Genomic DNA, 20,493 nt, shown 5'->3' on the forward strand with positions numbered 1-20,493 from the left:
ATATATATGTATATATATATATATATATATATATATATATATATATATATATATATATATATATATATATATATATATATATATATATATATATATATATATATATATATATATATATGCACATACATACATACACACATACATATATACATATATATACGTATTTATATATATAGGTGTGGGAAAAATCACAAGACTACTTCATCTCTACAAAACTGTTTCATGAGATTTATTATTTTATTTTATTTTTTCTCTACCAAGGTATCGAGCACTATTCTCTGGATAATCCAATCAAGATATATGTATATATATATATTAATATAAATATATAAATATATATATATATATATATATATATATATATATATATATATATATATATATATATATATATATATATATATATATACATACATACATACATACATATACATACATACATACATACATACATATACATACATACATACATATACATGCATATATATATATATATATATATATATATATATATATATATATATATATGCATATATATATTTATATTTATATATATATATATATATATATATATATATATATATATATATATATATATATATATGCATATATATATGTATATATATATATATATATATGTATATATATATATATATATATATATATATATATATATATATATATATATGTGCGTGTGTGTATTTGTTAATTTTATTTAGTCCCATAAAACAGCAAAAGTACAGCAAAAAGGCATAATGTAATCAGAAACAACTTTAAAGTTAATGCTAACAATAAGCTAAATATTGGTTTTTAATTCTATATTCTAGCCTTTTAAAAAGCCTATTCCATGCCAAATTATATAATAACGCTGTGTGTTTTATGTGCATGACGGCTGTGTTTAGTCACCAATTGGCAGCTTAAATGCTTGACACTTTGGAACTGTCTTCAATAAAGTAGTGAATTTTAAACTACATGGGATCATTTTTTTTAATGATCTTTATTGTGGTATTGAGTAAGTATCAAGAATCATTAAAATATGCATATTTTGTATTGACTACTGATATTGTGACAAGCCTGCCTGCGATGGATGCTCTTGAGCAAGCCGAGCAACATACCATTTACACCATGAATTGATTAATGTGGACCCCGACCTAAGCAAGTTGAACAACTTATTCGGGTGTTACCATTTATTGTACGGAATATGTACTGTACTGTGCAATCTACTAAGAAAAGTCCCAATCAATGAATCAAACACCCCCAGAATGTTGCATTAGATATAAGTTATATCATATAAATATACATATGGATATAAGTTATCCTGATTGTGAAACCATACTACAGGACTTTTCTAATAAATCCTTTAATTCTTATTTCAAGTTTTGTCCAAAAATGAATATACTATAGTAAAAAAAAAATGAAAAGGCTAAGCATAAAAAAAGTCCCAATTTTTTTCAGATATTGACTGACAGTATCAGGCTTCCTGCGTCTTGTAATAACATTCTCGACAAGATGTCCTTTGATCAAAGTGTCCAGCAAAATAAAATAACAGCACAGCGCCAGTGTAATCTTTTTTTTACAGTGGACAAGGTCACATCAATAAGATTATGTCCGTATAAAGAAGAAAAAAAAACATATTAGATGCTGACACTCACATAAGAGATGCCAAACAGACTGAATTCCATCATGCCTGCAAGACAAAAACATGAAAACACTCAGGATATTTTTTTTCAAGACACATGTGCAACTATTGATTGAATTAAATACAAGATGTTTTATATGCGGTTTAATTACAGCAAGTGTTTTTACATACCTATGATGGATTTATATAACTGGTCCCAGCTTGAATTGTTGTCACCCAGCCAATGTCCTACCCATTTTCCGCTGGAGGGGTAAGTGGACCTGGTCACCACTATTCCTCTTTTATTTGTCACATCCAGCAGGGCGCTGCACAAAGAAGAGATGTGTTACTTGTGCACAAATCTACATGGAAACATGATATTCTGAAACCCTGCACAAGCAGCCCAGTGAATGGTGTTGTTGGTGTGACATTTTTGAGAACACTAACACCAGTCCGGTTTGGCTATTTGCTGATGATGTGGTCTCGATGGCTTCAATGAAATGTGGTCTCCAGCGTTTGTTGAAGCCTTTGGAATGAGACCCGGCACCTCCAGATCAGAGGTTCTTAGCCGGAAAAAGGTGGATTTCACCCTATGGGTTAGAAGTGAGGTCTCGCTCCAGGTAGATGATTTCTAGTGTCTTGGGATCTTAATCATGAGTGAGGGAAGGCGGGATTGCCAGATAGACGAATTCGAGTCAATGTACCAAACTGTTGTGGTGAAGAAATAGCTGAGCCGGAAGGCAAAGGTCTCGGTTTACTGATCGAGCTACTTTTCTACCCTCACCTATGGTTACGAGCTTTCGGTAGTGACCAAAAGACAAAGTCATCGGTACAAGCTAGTGGAAAGGGTTTTCTACAGAGAATGGCTGCTCGGTCAACTGGGAGAAACTCAGTCGAGCCACTACTTCCTTGCATCGAGAGGAGACAGTTGTTATATCTATAGAATCAATGTAACCTCAATGGTGATGACTTCTGGGTTTGCCCAGCCAAAAGGATGACCCAGGACATACTGAACGGGTAAGTCTTCCAACAGGCAGGTAGAAATGGAAGAAACTCAAGAGTAGAGTCACTGCTTCTTTGTATCGAGAGGAGCCAGTTGATTTATCTATAAAATCTATGGAAACTCCCTGGTGATGTCTTCTGGGTTTGCCCAGCCAAAAGGATGACCCGGGGCAGAGCCAGGACATACTGAACGGGTAAGTCTTCCAACAGGCAGGTAGAAATGGAAGAAACTCAGAGTAGAGCCACTGCTTCTTTGCATCGAGAGGAGCCAGTTGATTTATCTATAAAATCTATGGAACCTCACTGGTGATGTCTTCCGGGTATGCCCAGCCAAAAGGATGACCCGGGGCAGACCCAGGACATACTGAATGGGTAAGTCTTCCAACTGGCTGGTAGAAATGGAAGAAGTGGCTGAGGTTGGGATGTCTGGGCTTCGTTACTGAGAACCAGATAAGCAGAGGAACAAGGATGGACGGATTGACGGTTGAAGGTTTAGCCTCAACAGAAACACTAAATGATTTGTTCCTACAAAAAAATCCTAACTTATCAAAACATATCCAACATAGAAAGTCCAAGGGGAGTCACACTTCTCAACAGATCTTTAAATCATAAATAACAACTGTATAGATTGTAAAGGTTATCCCACCCAGCTTTTCTGAGGTTAAAAGTCAGGTGGGTGGATTCATGTTCCTTGTCAGGCACATCTTTAATATTTTAGGGATTATCAAGCTGGGCATGGATCAGATTCGGTGATGCTTGACACGGGTTCAGTCAAAGGTCATATTGGTATTTCTTTCCTTTTTTGACAGTGCTCCAACTGACTTGTTCCCGGTGATGGGTCTGTGGAGCCCTCACGTTGTTCTTTCCATCTGTTTAATGTCACAGCAACTGGTCGGCATCAACTGATGGCTCATGGACCTAAGTTGTGGTCAATAGGAACTGGTAAACTGTGAAAGATACAGAGCTAATAAGTGTAGCTCAGTCTTTCAGGGTCATGATTCGTCTGTCTTCCCCCAGCTGTCATTGCTAGCATTTGCACGTCCTCTCTCTGTTTGGATGTACACATGGGTAGTGGCGAGAACTCCTATTATGCTGCCACTCCAGGTAGATGATTTCTAGTATCTTGGAATCTTGGTCATGAGTGAGGGAAGGCGGGACTGCTAGGTAGACAAATTCGAGTCACTGTACCAAACTGTTATGGTAAAGAAAGAGCTGAGCCGGACGGCAAAGGTCTTGCTTAACTGATCGATCTACTTTCCTACACTCTCCCAGGGTTACGAGCTGTCGGTAGTGACTGAAGACCAAAATCATCGGTACAAGCTGTTGGAAAGAGTTTTCTACAGAGAATGGCTGCTCGGTCAACTGGGATAAAAAACTCAGAGTAGAGCCACTGTTACTTTGCATCGAGAGGAGCCAGCTGATTCATCTACAGAATTTATGGAACCTCCCTGGTGATGTCTTCTGGGTATGCCCAGCCAAACGGATGGCCCGGGGCAGACCCAGGACATACTGAACGGGTAAGTCTTCCAACTGGCTGGTAGAAATGGAAGAAACTCAGAGTAGAGCCACTGCTTCTTTGTATCGAGAGGAGCCAGTTGATTTATCTATCGAATCTATGGAACCTCCCTGGGGATGTCTTCTGGGTATGTCCAGCTGAAAGGAGGCCCCGGGGCAGACCCAGAACATACTGAATGGATAAGCCTTCCAACTGGCTGGTAGAAATGGAAGAAGTGGCTGAGGTTGGGATGTCTGGGCTTCGTTACTGAGAACCAGATAAGCAGAGGAACAAGGATGGACGGATTGACGGTTGAAGGTTTAGCCTCAACAGAAACACTAAATGATTTTTTCCTACAAAAAAATCCTAACCTATCAAAACATATCCAACATAGAAAGTCCAAGGGGAGTCACACTTCTCAACAGATCTTTAAATCATAAATAACAACTGTATAGATTGTAAAGATTACCCCACCCAGCTTTTCTGAGGTTAAAAGTCAGGTGGGTGGATTCATGTTCCTTGTCAGGCACATCTTTAATATTTTAGGGATTATCAAGCTGGGCATGGATCACATTCGGTGATGCTTGACACGGGTGTAGTCAAAGGTCATATTGGTATTTATTTCCTTTTTTGACAGTGCTCCAACTGACTTGTTCCCGGTGATTGGTCTGTGGAGCCCTCACACTGTTCTTTCCATCTGTTTAATGTCAGGGCAACAGGTCGGTATTAACTGATGGCTCATGAACTTAAGTTGTGGTCAATAGGAGCTGGTAAATTGTGAAAGATACAGAGCTAATAAGTTTAGTTCAGTCTTTCAGGGTCACGATTCCTCTGTTTTCCCCCAGCTGTCATTGCTAGCATTTGCACGTCCTCTCTCTGTTTGGATGTACACATGGGTAGTGGTGAGAACTCCTTTGTACCAAAAGGTGTTATCAACACACCTTTTGGTACAAAGCACACACTCAAAGATGAGCTTTTTAACATGACATCCGGATAGTGCCCAAGTGCGTTCGATCTTTAGCCAAACTACAGTATGTCCGCACAAGGAGCCGGTTCTGCGCCTTTCAACTCACTGAGCCGTGGAGAAATCGATTTTCGAAGTAACTTTAAACCTTTAGTGTAGCTTTACAAAACTTGATGTCTTACTCATAAGTAGCTTTGGAGTGGGACCACCCGTAGAGGCTATGGACATCGTAGTGCTTGACTGCCTTTCCGTCACTCAGTATCTGTTCGCTGTTCATGCACAAGGTCTTATGGTTTAAACCGAGATGTCTGGATTCCAAAGCTATTTGGAAAAAAAAAAAACACAAGCAAATTATTTACTGCTTGATAACCAAATTACAGGACTTGAAGATATCCAAATACTGTTGTCTTACATGGCATATATGGAGGATTATCAAGCAAAGGGTTACCCAAACACTTCCCCCCTACTGTGCCGTGCACAAAAGAAACAGGTTCATTCATATCCTATGAAGAAAGAGGATTATTTGAGCATAAACATAACAAAAACATAACAAGAACAGCAAATTATGGTCTGTTTATTAGAATCAGTGTTGCCGGGCATACGATGACTAATGTATGTGTCTGATACATCCCCTATGAAAGATAAATAATAAATGATAATTTGACCGGCATTGCACTATTTTTCAAAGGTAAATCTGCATGATAAATTGCCCAATACACATTATTTGGTAATGTTGTTCATGTTTTACTGTAGCAGATGGTCTTGAGCAAGGTGTAATTGGGTATGTGCAAAAATGTTTAGCTTTTAGTTTCTGGTATGATACTTTGTAATTTCCCACCGGGCAACACTGATTACATTTATATCCTTCAGGTCACTCACGATCCAGATGCCATCAAATTTCATCGTATTCTGATAGAAATCCATGATTTCTTGACGCCACCAATTCACGGTCGCATTGCGGAAGAAGTCAGGGAAGGCGGTGTGAGCCCTGTAGAGCTGCACAAATTTGACTTGTAGACATATTGAACATTTTCGGGTTCCAATTCAGCAATAATTAAAAAATCTGGCGTAATTTGTTGATCCATACCTCTACTTGGGTATCCCAGTCCAGTGATTCATTGACATATATATTGGGTAAATCTGGCCATACCTACAAGTGAATAGTGTGAAAGTCATAAACATTATGAAACATACAAACCCCGTTTCCATATGAAATGGGAAATTGTGTTAGATGTAAATATAAACAAAATACAATGATTTGCAAATCCTTTTCATCCCATATTCAGTTGAATGCACTACAAAGACAAGATATTTGATGTTCAAACTCATAAACTTTATTTTTTTGGGGGAAATAACAATTAACTTAGAATTTCATGGCTGCAACATGTGCCATAGTAGTTGGGAAAGGGCATGTTCACCCCTGTGATACATCACCTTTTCTTTTAGAAACACTCAATAAACGTTTGGGAACTGAGGAAACTAAATGGAATTCTTTCCCATTCTTGTTTTATGTAGAGCTTCAGTCGTTCAACAGTTCGGGGTCTCCGCTGTCGTATTTTACGCTTCAAAATGCACCACACATTTTCGATGGGAGACAGGTGTGGACTGCAGGCGGGCCAGGAAAGTACCCGCACTCTTTTACTACGAAACCACGCTGTTGTAACACGTGGCTTGGCATTGTCTTGCTTAAATAAGCAGGAGCGTCCATGATAACGTTGCTTGGATGACAAAATCTGTTGCTCCAAAACTTGTATGAACCATTCATCATTAATGGTGCCTTCACAGATGTGTAAGTTACCCTTGCCTTGGGCACCAATACACCCCCATACCATCACACATGCTGGCCTTTGAACTTTGCGCCTATAACAATCCGGATGGTTATTTTCCTCTTTGTTCGGGAGGACAGCACGTCCACGGATTCCAAATATAATTTGAAATGTGGACTTGTCATACCACAGCACACTTTTCCACTTTGAATCAGTCCATCTTAGTTGAGCTCAGGCCCATCGAAGCCAGCGGCGTTCCTTGGTGTTGTTGATAAATGGGTTTTGCTTTGCATAGTAGAGTTTTAACTGGCACTTACAGATGTAGCGACCAACTGTAGGTACTGACAGTGGTTTTATGAAGTGTTCCTGAGCCCATGTGGTGATATCCTTTACACACTGATGTCGGTTTTTGATGCAGTACCGCCTGAGGGATCAAAGCTCCGTAATATTATCGCTTACGTGCAGTGATTTCTCCAGATTCTCTGAACTTTTTGATGATTTTACGGACCGTAGATGGTAAAATCCCTAAATTCCTTGCAATATCTCGTTGAGAAATGTTGTTCTAAAACTGTTCGACAGTTTGCTTACACATTGGCGACCCTTGCCCCATCCTTGTCTGTGAATTAGCATTTCATGCAAGCTGCTTTTATACCCAATCATGGCACCCACCTGTTCCCAATAATCCTGCACACTCAATCAATCAATCAATGTTTACTTATATAGCCCTAAATCACTAGTGTCTCAAAGGGCTGCACAAACCACCACGACATCCTCGGTAGGCCCACATAAGGGCAAGGAAAACTCATGACAATGATGACTATGAGAACCTTACAAATAAGTGTTTGATAAGCATTCCTCAACTTTGTCAGTATTTATTGCCACCTTTCCCAACTTCTTTGTCATGTGTGGCTGGCATCAAATTCTAAAGTTAATGAGTATTTGCAAAAAAAAATTGTCTTTTTAGCACATTCAACTTAATATGGGTTGAAAATGATTTGCAAATCATTGTATTCCGTTTTTATTTACATCTAACACAATTTCCCAACTCATATGGAAACGGGGTTTGTACGAACATGGCACAATAATAATAACCGGATAATGCAATTTCTGGAGAAATTACACGTGAATGCTGACAAGCTGAAGCCGAACTGAAATGTTAACAGTTAACATTTAACAGCCAAATAACAAAATATGCAACTCGTATGCCTGCAAAAATGAGCTTAAAAAAACTAGCATGCTAGTGTTAGAATGCTAACAGTTAACATGTGTGAAGTATCATAATGTATAATTCTGCAGTTGTTTTCCTGAAAAACTAGCCCTAGAACCAAATCATGCTAAGAGCTAACATGCATATTCTAGCAAAATATGACTCTGAGGTATATGCCTGTAAATCAGCTTGAACAAAGCTAAAAATGCGGAGGTTAGCATGCTATTAGAGGTTAGGAAGTAGTAGTAGTTTGAATAGAGAATAAGTCTAACACATAAATCGGAAATTCGGGAATATTTTGGACAGAGAAAAACGATACCCGAGATGTCATGAATAAGTGGAATGCATCGATGTTGAAATCAGTTGAAAACCGTGGGAGAAGTAAGAATAACGGGAAGAATCAGTGGTATCGAAAAGTGAGAATTCCGGGAAAAACTGGATTCCTGGAACTTTAATAATTGTTACTTTGAATGTCCAAGCTGAGTGGAATTGGTTTGATTGCAAGACTGTCCCTTCATTCCGAAATGGGAAAATGTCCTTTAAAACGGTGGTTCTCAAACGGGGGTACGAGTACCCCTGGGGGTACTTGAAGGTATGCCAAGGGGTATGTGATATTTTTTTTTAAATATTCCAAAAATAGCAACAATTGAAAAATCCTTCATAAATATATCTATTGAATAATACTTCAACAAAATATGAATGTAAGTTCATAAACTGTGAAAAGAAATACAACAATGCAATATTCAGTGTTGTCAGCTAGATTTTTTTTTTGTGGAAATGTTCCATAAATATTGATGTTAAAGATTATTTTTGGGGGAAGAAATGTTTAGAATTAAGTTCATGAATCCAAATGGTTCTCTATTACAATCCCCAAAGAGTGCTCTTTAAGTTGATGATTACTTCTATGTGTAGAAATCTTTATTTATAATTGAATCACTTGTTTATTTTTCAACAAGTTTTTAGTTATTTTTACATCTTTTTTTTCCCCAAATAGTTCAAGAAAGACCACTAGAAATGAGCAATATTTTGCCCTGTTATACCATTTAACAAATCAGAAACTGATGAAATAGTGCTGTATTTTACTTCTTAATCACTTTTTTTCAATCAAAAATGCTTTGCTCTGATTAGGGGGTACTTGAATTAAAAAAATGTTCACAGGGGGTACATCACTGAAAAAAGGTTGAGTACCACTGCTCTAAAACATGTACAATCATTCTTGGAAATGTGGGACGTTTTTAAATATTAAAAAAAAAAAAAAAATATATATATATATATATATATATATATATATATATATATATATATATATATATATATATATATATATATATATTTATGAATGACCCGAAATAATACGAATTAAAATACTAATTCAGCATCCACAAAATAATGATGTACATATCTTACCTTCCCCCACACAATGTCACCACCAAGGTTTTTGGGCCATTTGATGAAGACATCGGCAGCTTTACCTCTGTCAAAGGCAGGGTAATTAGTCTCATTGCCTGAAATAGCCGGATCCTGGAATTGAACATAAAGAAAAGTAGACGTTTCAAAGCTCTCCTCCAGGTTTTTGTTTTACTCTGGTGTCCCATATCTTCAAATCATACATGCAAAGTTGAGCAAAGAGCCGTTAGTGTAAATGTTAAGACGTTTTTTCTGTGCCTGAATGAGTGAACTGACCATAAAACTACATGAATATTTGTTTGCATACTTTAGTTTCCTTTGCTATCAGTTTGTTGGAAAATAGGACTGTTAAGGTAATATTACCAGAATGAAGATGAACCGCATGCCGTCTTTTCTCATGTTTTTAACCAGGGCAGGGAGTCCAGCAAAATCAGGGTCCAGGACAAAGTTCAGCTGCCGATCCATGTAGTCGATGTCTGCATATTGCACATCCTGCAGATTCCAGTCAGGAAACAAGTTAAAAAAAAACATCTGAGATTTGCAAATATTAAACACAGAACATGTATAAAACAATTTTTTTATTTAAAAAAAATTATCCGGGACAGATTAGACTTTAGTAAAAATATTAAACAATGTGTTCCACTTGATTCTTACGATTAACTAGAAGTACAGTATGTCCTAAGTATAGGAAGACAACATTATAGTTTTCCCTTTTCTGTTACTCCAAAAGCACACACACTGTGCTTTTGTTAAGGTTAAGGACCCCCAAACTGATGGGGAGATGAAGCGGGAAACCCCTACTTATATACCATTGTTTTAAAAAAAATACACATAACATACAGCAGCAGTCCCCAAACTATGGCCGGCGGGCCCGATCCGGCCCATCAGCGTCCAAAATCCGGCCTGCGGAAGGTCCCAAAATAAAAATAAAAAATACAAATAAATTAATTATATACATATATATTTTTGTATTTATTTATTTATTTTATTGTATTTATTTTTTATGTTTATTTTTTAATCCGTCCTTTCTAATCAATTTTCTACCGCTCGTTACTTTTGGGGTCTCTTCGCCGCTCAGGCAAATTTAAAAATGCAATTTCCCCATCGATATTGGACATAATCGTGCTCGGACTGTATATGTGTATATATATATATATATATATATATATATATATATATATATATATATATATATATATATATATATATATATATATATATATATATATATAAAAGCGGTAGAAAATGGATGGATGGATATATATATATATATATATATATATATATATATATATATATATCCATCCATTTTCTACCGCTTATTCCCTATATATATATATATATATATATATATATATATATATATATATATATATACATAGGGAATAAGCGGTAGAAAATGGATGAATATATATATATATATATCCATCCATCCATTTTCTACCGCTATATACATTATATATATATATATATATATATATATATATATATATATATATATATATATATATATATATATATATATATATATATATATCGTATATATATATATATATATATATATATATATATATATATATATATATATATATATATGTATATATACAGTATATATACGGTATATATATTTGGGGTGTGGGAAAAAATCGATTCGAATACGAATCGAATCGTTTACGTTGTGCGATTTAGAATCGATTCTCATTTTTAAAAAATCTATATATTTTTCTATTATTATTTTCTTTTTATTTTTTTTAAATTTTTTTAACAATATATTATCGAATCGTGACCCCAAGAATCGATATTGAATTGAATCGTGGGACACCCAAAGATTCACAGCCCTAATATATATATATATGTATATATATATATATATGTATACATATATATATGTATATATATATATATATATATATATATATATATATATATATATATATATACATATATATATATATATATATATATATATATATATATATATATATATATATATATATATATATATATATATATATATGTATAGTCCGGACCCCAGCCAAATTTTTTTAACTTATCGCGGCCCCCGAGTCAAAAAGTTTGGGGACCCCTGATATACAGTGTATACACATACTGTAGACTGAACACATGAAATACATTTAAAATACACACATGAAAATAAATACAACAATTCAATAAAACAATGATAAAATAACAACTGAATTACTTTGCTAATGAAGCAGATAATATTGCATATTTCTGTTACTCAATTGTCCAGTAAACTTGAAAAAAAATATGTATATATATCAATACCTTACAAATCCTCACAAGATTATTATTTCTATCATTATGTAGAGCTTTTAAAGTTATTTTTGCACCACTGAAACCTATCAAATAGATATTATTTTAGGCATAATGTTTATAAAACATGCTGAGTAACCTCTGAGAAGCCTATTTGAATGTGTTGCTTTGGTTATACATGATGTTTTGTAACATCATTTTCTATTCATACGAAGGAGACACGCTTTAAATGTTCTGACATCATAAGACGTCCTTGAGTGAACGTCTGTGCATCATTTAAATATCTCAATGCCAGGCCGAGGGTTCTGCTTGTCTCCAATCAAAATATGATTACCCTACCTTTTAGTGTATGTGAATAAAAGGTTACACAATTTCTTATATTTCTCCAGTGCAGTGTTTCTTAACCACTTTAAGCGTGAGCGCCCCCTAGGGGGCCGCCAAAAAAATAATTTTTCTCAGCTGTGGTCCATCCATATGGGATGCAACGGTACTCAGTTGCAATACACTTTTCCACCACTTGCGGCAGTAATAATGACAATCTCAAAGAAACTGAAGAAGTCTGGAGTTAAAGTCATACAAAAGTGTCTTAAGCGCAAAAAAATATGACTAAAGTGGTGACGCTGTATTTTCATTTGAACTTTAATTAAATTGACAATTTATTTAAGAAGCATATTCAATAATAATGTAGTTTATTAATTTTAGTGTAACATAGTTTGGCAACACTAAATTGACCCTTGTGCGTGAATGCTTGTTTGTTTATATGAGTTGGCAACTTTTCCAGGGTGTCCTGGGATAGGCTCCAGACACCCCATCCTCCCAAATAACCCCGAAAAGGATAAGCGTAAGAAAAGAGATGGATGGATATTTTGACGTAAAATAAATAAATAAATAAATAAATGAATAAATCACTTATTTATGAGTCTCTAATTGTGCAGTTTATTTGATTAGTTCTCTCTAATCAGCCTGATCCAAGCCTAAGGTTTATGTGTTAAATAAATGATAATATTTGTGATTAACACATGGTTTCATATCATTTGACAAGGTTGAAACTCTAACTAGGTTAGATCAGGGGTTCTTACCCTTTTTGACCTCGGGGCCCAAGTTTTTCACTACAGAGGGGCCCGCGGCCCACTCAAATATTAACACTGAATTAGTCATCTTACTTTTCTATTTTAATCTTATTTAATAATTATATCCAACCTACTTACAGTTGACCTTGTCAAATGACATGAAAGCATGTGCTCATCACAATTATTATCATCAAGGGTTTGGTCAGACTAATTACAAAAATAAATACTAAGCAAAGATACTGCAAAAGAAGAGACTCAAGAAAGTTGATGATTACGTTTACTTACAATTTTTCAGAAACAATAATAGACTCAGTGGCCTTGTGGTTTGAGTGTCCGCCCTCAGACTAGAAGGTCGTGGGTTTAAACCCCGGCCAAGTCATACCAAAGACTATACACTGCCTCCCTGTTTGGCACTCAGCATCAAGGGTTGGAATTGGGGGTCAATTCATCAAATAATTCCTGGGCGGGGTGCACACTGTTGCTCACTGCTCCCCCCACATCCCAGGGGGTCAAATGAAGAGGACAAATTTCACCACAACCAGTGTGTGTGTGACAATCATTGGGACTTTAACTAAATTAACTTATAAATGATAATATCCATCCCATGCATCCATTTTTCTACCGCTTGTCCCTTTTGGGGTCGCAGGTCTCAGCTGTATTTGGGCGGAAGGCGGGGTGCACCCTGGACAATATATAATAATATATGTTTCATAAATAAAGTGTCAGTAAAATTAAACTGCAAATAACCACCTTAGTCATATTTTTTTCACTTAAGAAGTTTCTAAATGACTTTGGCACCAGACGTCTTACATTTGTTTGGTATTATCATTACTTCCACAAGTGGTGGGAGTGTGTATTACAACCGAGTACGGCTGCGGCCCATACAAACCACAGCTGTGTAGCAGATATCTTTTGGCGGCCCTCTAGGGGGCGCTCACTGCCCGACAAGAGAGGTTAGATAATATTTGAGTGGCCCCCGGGCTCCTATGTAGTAGAAAAGTTGGACCCTGAGGTCAAAAATGTTAGGAAACCATGCTCTAATGCAAGGTCAAACTCAGGGGTCCCCAAACTTTGTGACTCTGGGGCCTAATTGGGTTAAAAAAATTTGGCCGGGGGCCGGGTTGTATATACAGATATATACTGATTATATACATACATGTATATATAATATACAAAAATATACAAAAATACAGTATATATATATATATATATATATATATATATATATATATGTATATATATATGTATATATATATATATATATATATATATATATATATATATATATATATATATATGTAGCTGAGATAGGCGACAGCGCCCCCCGCGACCCCAAAAAAGGGAATAAGCGGTAGAAAATGGATGGATGGGATGGATATATATATAAATATATATATATCCATCCATCCATCCCTTTTCTATCCATCCATCCATCCATTTTCTACCGCTTATTCCCTTTGGGGTCGCGGGGGGCGCTGGTGCCTATCTCAGCTACAATCGGGCGGAAGGCGTCGTACACCCTGGACAAGTCGCTACCTCATATATATATATATATATATATATATATATATATATATATATATATATATATATATATATATATATATATATATATATATATATATATATATACATCCATCCATCCATCCATTTCTACCGCTTATTCCCTTTGGTGTCGCGGGGGGCGCTGGTGCCTATCTCAGCTACAATCGGGCGGAAGGCGTCGTACGCCCTGGACAAGTCGCCACCTCATATATATATATATATATATATATTTTTTTTTTTTTTGAATGTGATGATGTCACGTTATCAATGGGAAAATGCATTTTTAGAATATGATTTGCCTGAGCAGCAAGGAGAAACCGAAAGTATGGATTAAAAAAGACAGAAAGGATTTGAAAAGACAGATTTAAAAAAATAATAATAATACGAAAAAAAAAAGTTTAAATATAACTCTTTTTTTTTTTAACTTGGGACTTCCCACAGGCTAGACTTTGGACGCTGTTGGGCCAAATCTAGCCCATGGGCCGTAGTTTGGGGACCACTAGTCAAAATAGACGGATGCATGGTACTCTCTGCAGTTAAGTAAATACAAGTATTTTGAGAATGTGTACATCAAGCACATTTGTATCACATAGGACTTACATAAGGTATGCCTGCTTCCCTCATCCCCTTGTATAGATCGGCTATCTCCTGGTCGTTGGCGTAACCATAGCGACAAAGCTGGAATCCAAGGGACCAATAGGCGGGTAGAACGGGTCGTCCGATCAGCTATCGAAGTCGAAAAACAAACAAGGAAGTCACAACACTTTAGCAAAGAAAAAGTTGTACGGCAACAACAACAACAAAAAAAAGTGTGTGTGTGTGTGTGTGTGTGTGTGTGTGTGTGTGTGCTTGTTTAGTCTGCCCAAATGAGAGAGCGCAATGAAGCGAGGAACTCCCAGCTGCTACAGTCCATCAACAGAGGCCCAGGGCCAGGCACAACACGTCGGCCCAACAAACACAACCTAAAAGGGCTGTCTCTCGCACACAAACGCACACAAACAAATGAGAACTCCGAGAAGACTTACAGCGGTGTACTCCTGCACCACCATCTCGGGTGTGGGTCCCAGCACCATGTAGAAATCCAGGATGCCCCCCACAGTCCGGTAGGTCAAAGCTGGCGTCGGCTGGAAAGTCACGTCTGGGGGGGGGCGAAGGAAAGCATCATGTCTGAGATGTGTTGGAATACGCCGCTGTTCGTTCCAACCTGGGCTGCGGCTATCGATTATTTTGGTATTTGAGAAACCTATTAATAAAATGAGTCATCAAATAAAATTCACTTTTCAACCTTGAAGGGGAACATTATCACCAAACCTATGCAAGCGTCAATATATACCTTGATGGTGCAGAAAAAAGACCATGTATTTTTTTTTAACCGATTTCCGAACTCTAAATGGGTGAATTTTGGCAAATTAAACGCCTTTCTGTTTATCGCTCTTTTAGCGATGACGTCACCGAGGTAATACACCCGCCATTTTCATTTTCACATTACAAACACCGGGTCTCAGCTCTGTTATTTTCCGTTTTTTCGACTATTTTTTGGAACCTTGGAGACATCATGCCTCGTCGGTGTGTTGTCTGAGGGTTTAACAACACTAACAGGGAGGGATTCAAGTTGCACCACTGGCAAGAATTCTGCCGCCAGACCTCCATTGAATGTACCAAAGTGTCTTCACATTTGACCGGCGATGCTAAGACAGACATGGCACAGAGATGTATGGATAACCTGCAGATGCATTTGCAACGATAAAGTCAACGAAATCACAAAGGTGAGTTTTGTTGGTGTTGTTGACTTATGTGCTAATCAGACATATTTGGTCGCAGCATGACTGCCAGCTAATCGATGCTAACATGCTACGCTAATCGATGCTAACATGCTATTTACGCTAGCTGTATGTACATTTGAAACTAGATACCCACATTTAATGTGAAACAAACACTTACCAATCGACAGATTTAAGTTGCTCCAGTGTCACAAGATGCGAAAGTCATTATCGTTTGGTCCACACATTTTACCGGCGATGCTAATAAGGCACCCATGCTATGGGCCACTTCAATAGGTACACCCACGCTATGGCCGAATAGCGTCAATAGCTATTCGCTCAATAGCTTCAATTTCTTCTTCAATTTCGTTTTCGCTATCTGCCTCCATACTCCGACCATCTGTTTCAATACATGCGTAATCTGTTGAATCGCTTAAGCTGCTGAAATCCGAGCTAATGTCGCTAAATCTTGCTGTGGTAACCGCCATGTTGTTTGTATAGGCAGCCCTGTATGGAAAATGGACAGTCGCATCGCAAATAAGGAAAATCAAGAACTTTAAAGCTTTTTTTTAGGGATATTCCGGGACGTGTAAAATTTTGAAAAAAAACTTCGAAAAATAAAACAAGCCACTGGGAACTGATTTTTATTGTTTTTAACCCTTTTGAAATTGTGATAATGTTCCCCTTTAATGCGTCTTTTAGGCAAAATAGTCACCATAAAGAAGGATTTTACTAATGACATGAATAGTTTTTTTTAAATGCACATAACATTGACAATGCACTTTTGCATCAAAATCACATATTTACCTACTTTTTCGGACTAGAGGGCGTACTTAAAATCCTTTCATTTTCTCAAAAATCCGGTGCACATAATGTACGGAATAATTATGGTTGTGCTTACCGACATCAAAGCAATTTTATGTAATATATGGTGTAATTATAAGTGTGACCATTAGTCACACATAAGATTTAATTATATATATATATATATATTTTATATTAAGGATTCCCATTAGCTGGTTGCCACAACAACCCACTATTCTTCCTGTGGTCCACAACTCAATACAATTACAAGTAAAAGCATATAATTATAACTACACAATAAAGACAGAAATAAAAAAATAAAAGCATCAATAAGAAAACAGGCAAACAATTTACAGTCACAGGATAAAAATTACCATATAAATATAAAAACACAATATAAAACCAAACAAAATCATCAACGAGAAAACTAATTTAAGGACTCAGATAAAATATTACTTTCTTTTTAAAAACCTGTTTACTTTCAATGCCGGTGAGCATTTGAGGCAGGTTATTCCAGAGCGATACAGACCTATAAATAAAAGATTTCCGCAAAGCATTCTTCCTGGGACGAAGGAGTACAAAATGCCAAAGAGATACATGTAGACTGCAAAATGACGCCAGGAAACAACACCAAAACTTAAAATTTCACATTGAAAATATAGAACATTGTACACGGCACTCAAAAATCCGTCAAAATGTTTTAGTAAGGCTTTGAAGCCGCACCGCTTGATGGATTGTCGGCCCATTATGGCTACCGTAGTCGGAGATACAAGTTTTACTATTGTGTTTGTATAAAGACCGAAAAATGGCACCTATTAGCAGACATATTATCTGGCGTTTTGTTCCGCAATATTATGCAAAATTAACTTTTCTTGTCTTCTGGTACCTGCTGATGTGTATTTGAGATCTGCATAAGTCCTGAAAATGTGCGCACCTCCGCCATTGTAGTCCGTGCCGAAGCTGTGGTAGATAAGCTTCTTCTTTTTCTCTATCTTCTTGTTATCGGATATTCATCCTCCGCTGTTGCCATTTTTAATATAAAGTAATGTAAAGTTCCAACTTATATCTCGCTATGGAAGCGCTAAAAACTACCAGTGTAGTGAGTTTACATTATTCATCCATGGAACTTTAGTTATTAGAGTTCTGGTCAGACGGCTGTTCACAGGACACGTTTCCGGTGTTGAAGCACAAGTGAGCATTAGCTTATCACTATACATGAAGTACACATTTGTGTACTTATGGACTAAGTACATCATATAAAAAGATGGTGAAAACTCTACTATGCAAAGCGAAAGCAATATATCAACAACATCCAGAAACGTTACTGACTTGGCTGGGCCTGAGCTCATCTAAGATGGACTAATGTGGAAAACTGTTCTGTGGTCTGATAAGTCCACATTTCAAATTGTTTTTGGAAACTGTGGATGTCTTGTCCTCCGGACCAAAGAGGAAAAGAACCATCCAGATTGTTATTGCCGCAAATTTCAAAAACCAGCATCTGTGATTGTACGGGGGTGTATTAGTTCCCAAGGCATGGGTAACTTACACATCTGTGAAGGCAACATTAATGCTGAAAGGTACATACAGGTTTTGGAGCAACATATGTTGCCATCCAAGCAACGTTATCATGGACGCCCCTGCTTATTTCAACAAGACAATGCCAAGCCACATTTTACAACAGCGTGGCTTCATAGTAAAAGTCTTCGGGTACTCGACTGGCCTGCCTGTAATCCTGACTTGTCTCCAATTGACAATAAACACCCCGTAAGAACAACTTAGGACTTTAAACAGGAACAGGACTTTAAACAAGCGTTTATCACCTCACCCATTGCGTTGCTGTTCAGCAGCAACACGCCGTGAGCGTCTGCAGTGGTCTCCAGGCCCATATAGAACGGTTGCACGCCATAGCAGTTCACCTTGTACTGGAAGAAACACATCACGGGTCAACGTATGGTTTGCAACTTGCTTTGTTTTTTTGTCTTGTTTATTATTCAGCTTTGTCGGACGCTCTGCTGCCTGCAGAATGTGGACATTTAAAGAATCACAAGGAGGTTACACACTCACACACACACACAAGTGAGCATTAGGATGAAGATAAGGAACAAGACAGACTGGGCTGTGAGGGACTCATAGTGATGTGCTAGGGACAGGAAATCTGCCACTTTCAGATGTCAACATCCATGATGAAAGCCCACGGGCACGTCACACTTCATCAGCCTCCTGCTCTTCTGGTACCTAAGGAGCTGTTAAACTTCCATGTAATGCGTGTGTGTATGTGTATGTGTGTGTGTGTGTGTGTGTGTTCTGGCAATGCTGACTTAATGGGGACACCGCTCTGTTTACACAGTCACCTTTAGGCGACCTCTGACGGTATGGGGACAAACGGCCGAAGCGGGGATCAAACCTGGAACCCTCAAGTTGCTGGCACGGCTACTCTACCAACCGAGCTACTGTATGCCACCACTCTGTAAAGTGTGCCTTTACAGAATATTTCTGTGTAAATAACACATTTTACAAAGTATACAGTATATCTGCAGGCTTATTATTGTCCGGTGCGGCTAATATATGGACAAAAAAAAAAAAAAAATCCACTAAAATGTAGTGGGTGCGGCTAAACACCAGAAAAGCGAATGGGGATGCATGTTGAGTCACCCCAAGATGCAAGAGGACCAAGACAGGCAGGAATTGTAGGTAAGACTTGATTTAACATACAAAAATAAAAAAAAACACTGGTACAAAGGGCAAAAGAAAAGGCGTGCCGAACGCACCAGAAGCTAATGCTAACGAGCATCGAGTTCAAGAGTCCAAAATCTAAGGCGAGACTTAGAAATAGTAAAGACATACAAAATATATCAACGTGATTGTTGCATGAGGCAAACAACGGATCAAGAATGAACTGAGGTCGAAGGCAGGGTTAAATACTCCATCCATCCGTCTTCTTCCGCTTATCCGAGGTCTGGTCGCGGGGGCAGCAGCCTAAGCAGGGAAGCCCAGACTTCCCTCTCCCCAGCCACTTCATCTCGCTCTTCCCGGGAGACATAGTCCTCCAAACGTGTCCTGGGTCTTCCCCGTGGCCTCCTACCGGTGTGACGTGCCCTAAACACCTCCCTAAGGAGGCGTCCGGGTGGCATCCTGACCAGATGCCCGAACCAACTCATCTGGCTCCTCTCGATGTGAAGGAGCAGCGGCTTTACTTTGAGTTCCTCCCGGATGGCAGAGCTTCTCACCCTATCTCTAAGGGAGAGCCCCGCCACACGGCGGAGGAAACTCATTTCGGCCGCTTGTACCCGTGATCTTATCCTTTCGGTCATGACCCAAAGCTAATGACCATAGGTCGACCGGTAAATTGAGAGCTTTGCCTTCCGGCTCAGCTCCTTCTTCACCACAACGGATCGGTACAACGTCCGCATTACTGAAGAAGCCACACCGATCCGCCTGTCGATCTCACGATCCACTCCTCACCCACTCGTGAACAAGACTACTAGGTACTTGAACTCCTCCACTTGGGGCAGGGTCTCCTCCCCAACCCGGAGATGGCATTCCACCCTTTTCCGGGCGAGAACCATGGACTCGGACTT

General features: G+C 37.8%; 1 protein-coding gene across 1 annotated transcript in view; it reads right to left on the reverse strand.

Annotated features, from left to right (window-relative positions):
* Positions 1-20,493, reverse strand: part of si (sucrase-isomaltase) — a 275,632-nt gene that overhangs the window by 48,253 nt on the left and 206,886 nt on the right. Inside the window, exons 30-40 of the mRNA XM_061919155.1 lie at positions 18,741-18,837; positions 15,377-15,489; positions 14,952-15,077; positions 9,823-9,951; positions 9,460-9,573; positions 6,167-6,229; positions 5,959-6,075; positions 5,492-5,582; positions 5,262-5,400; positions 1,811-1,944; positions 1,653-1,687 (exon numbers count right to left, since the gene is read on the reverse strand). Of these exons, the coding sequence (XP_061775139.1) occupies positions 1,653-1,687; positions 1,811-1,944; positions 5,262-5,400; positions 5,492-5,582; positions 5,959-6,075; positions 6,167-6,229; positions 9,460-9,573; positions 9,823-9,951; positions 14,952-15,077; positions 15,377-15,489; positions 18,741-18,837 (1,158 nt within the window). The remainder of the gene's footprint in view (positions 1-1,652; positions 1,688-1,810; positions 1,945-5,261; positions 5,401-5,491; positions 5,583-5,958; positions 6,076-6,166; positions 6,230-9,459; positions 9,574-9,822; positions 9,952-14,951; positions 15,078-15,376; positions 15,490-18,740; positions 18,838-20,493) is intronic.

Source organism: Nerophis ophidion, linkage group LG13 (assembly GCF_033978795.1).
Source record: "Nerophis ophidion isolate RoL-2023_Sa linkage group LG13, RoL_Noph_v1.0, whole genome shotgun sequence".
Taxonomy (NCBI): Eukaryota; Metazoa; Chordata; class Actinopteri; order Syngnathiformes; family Syngnathidae; genus Nerophis; species Nerophis ophidion.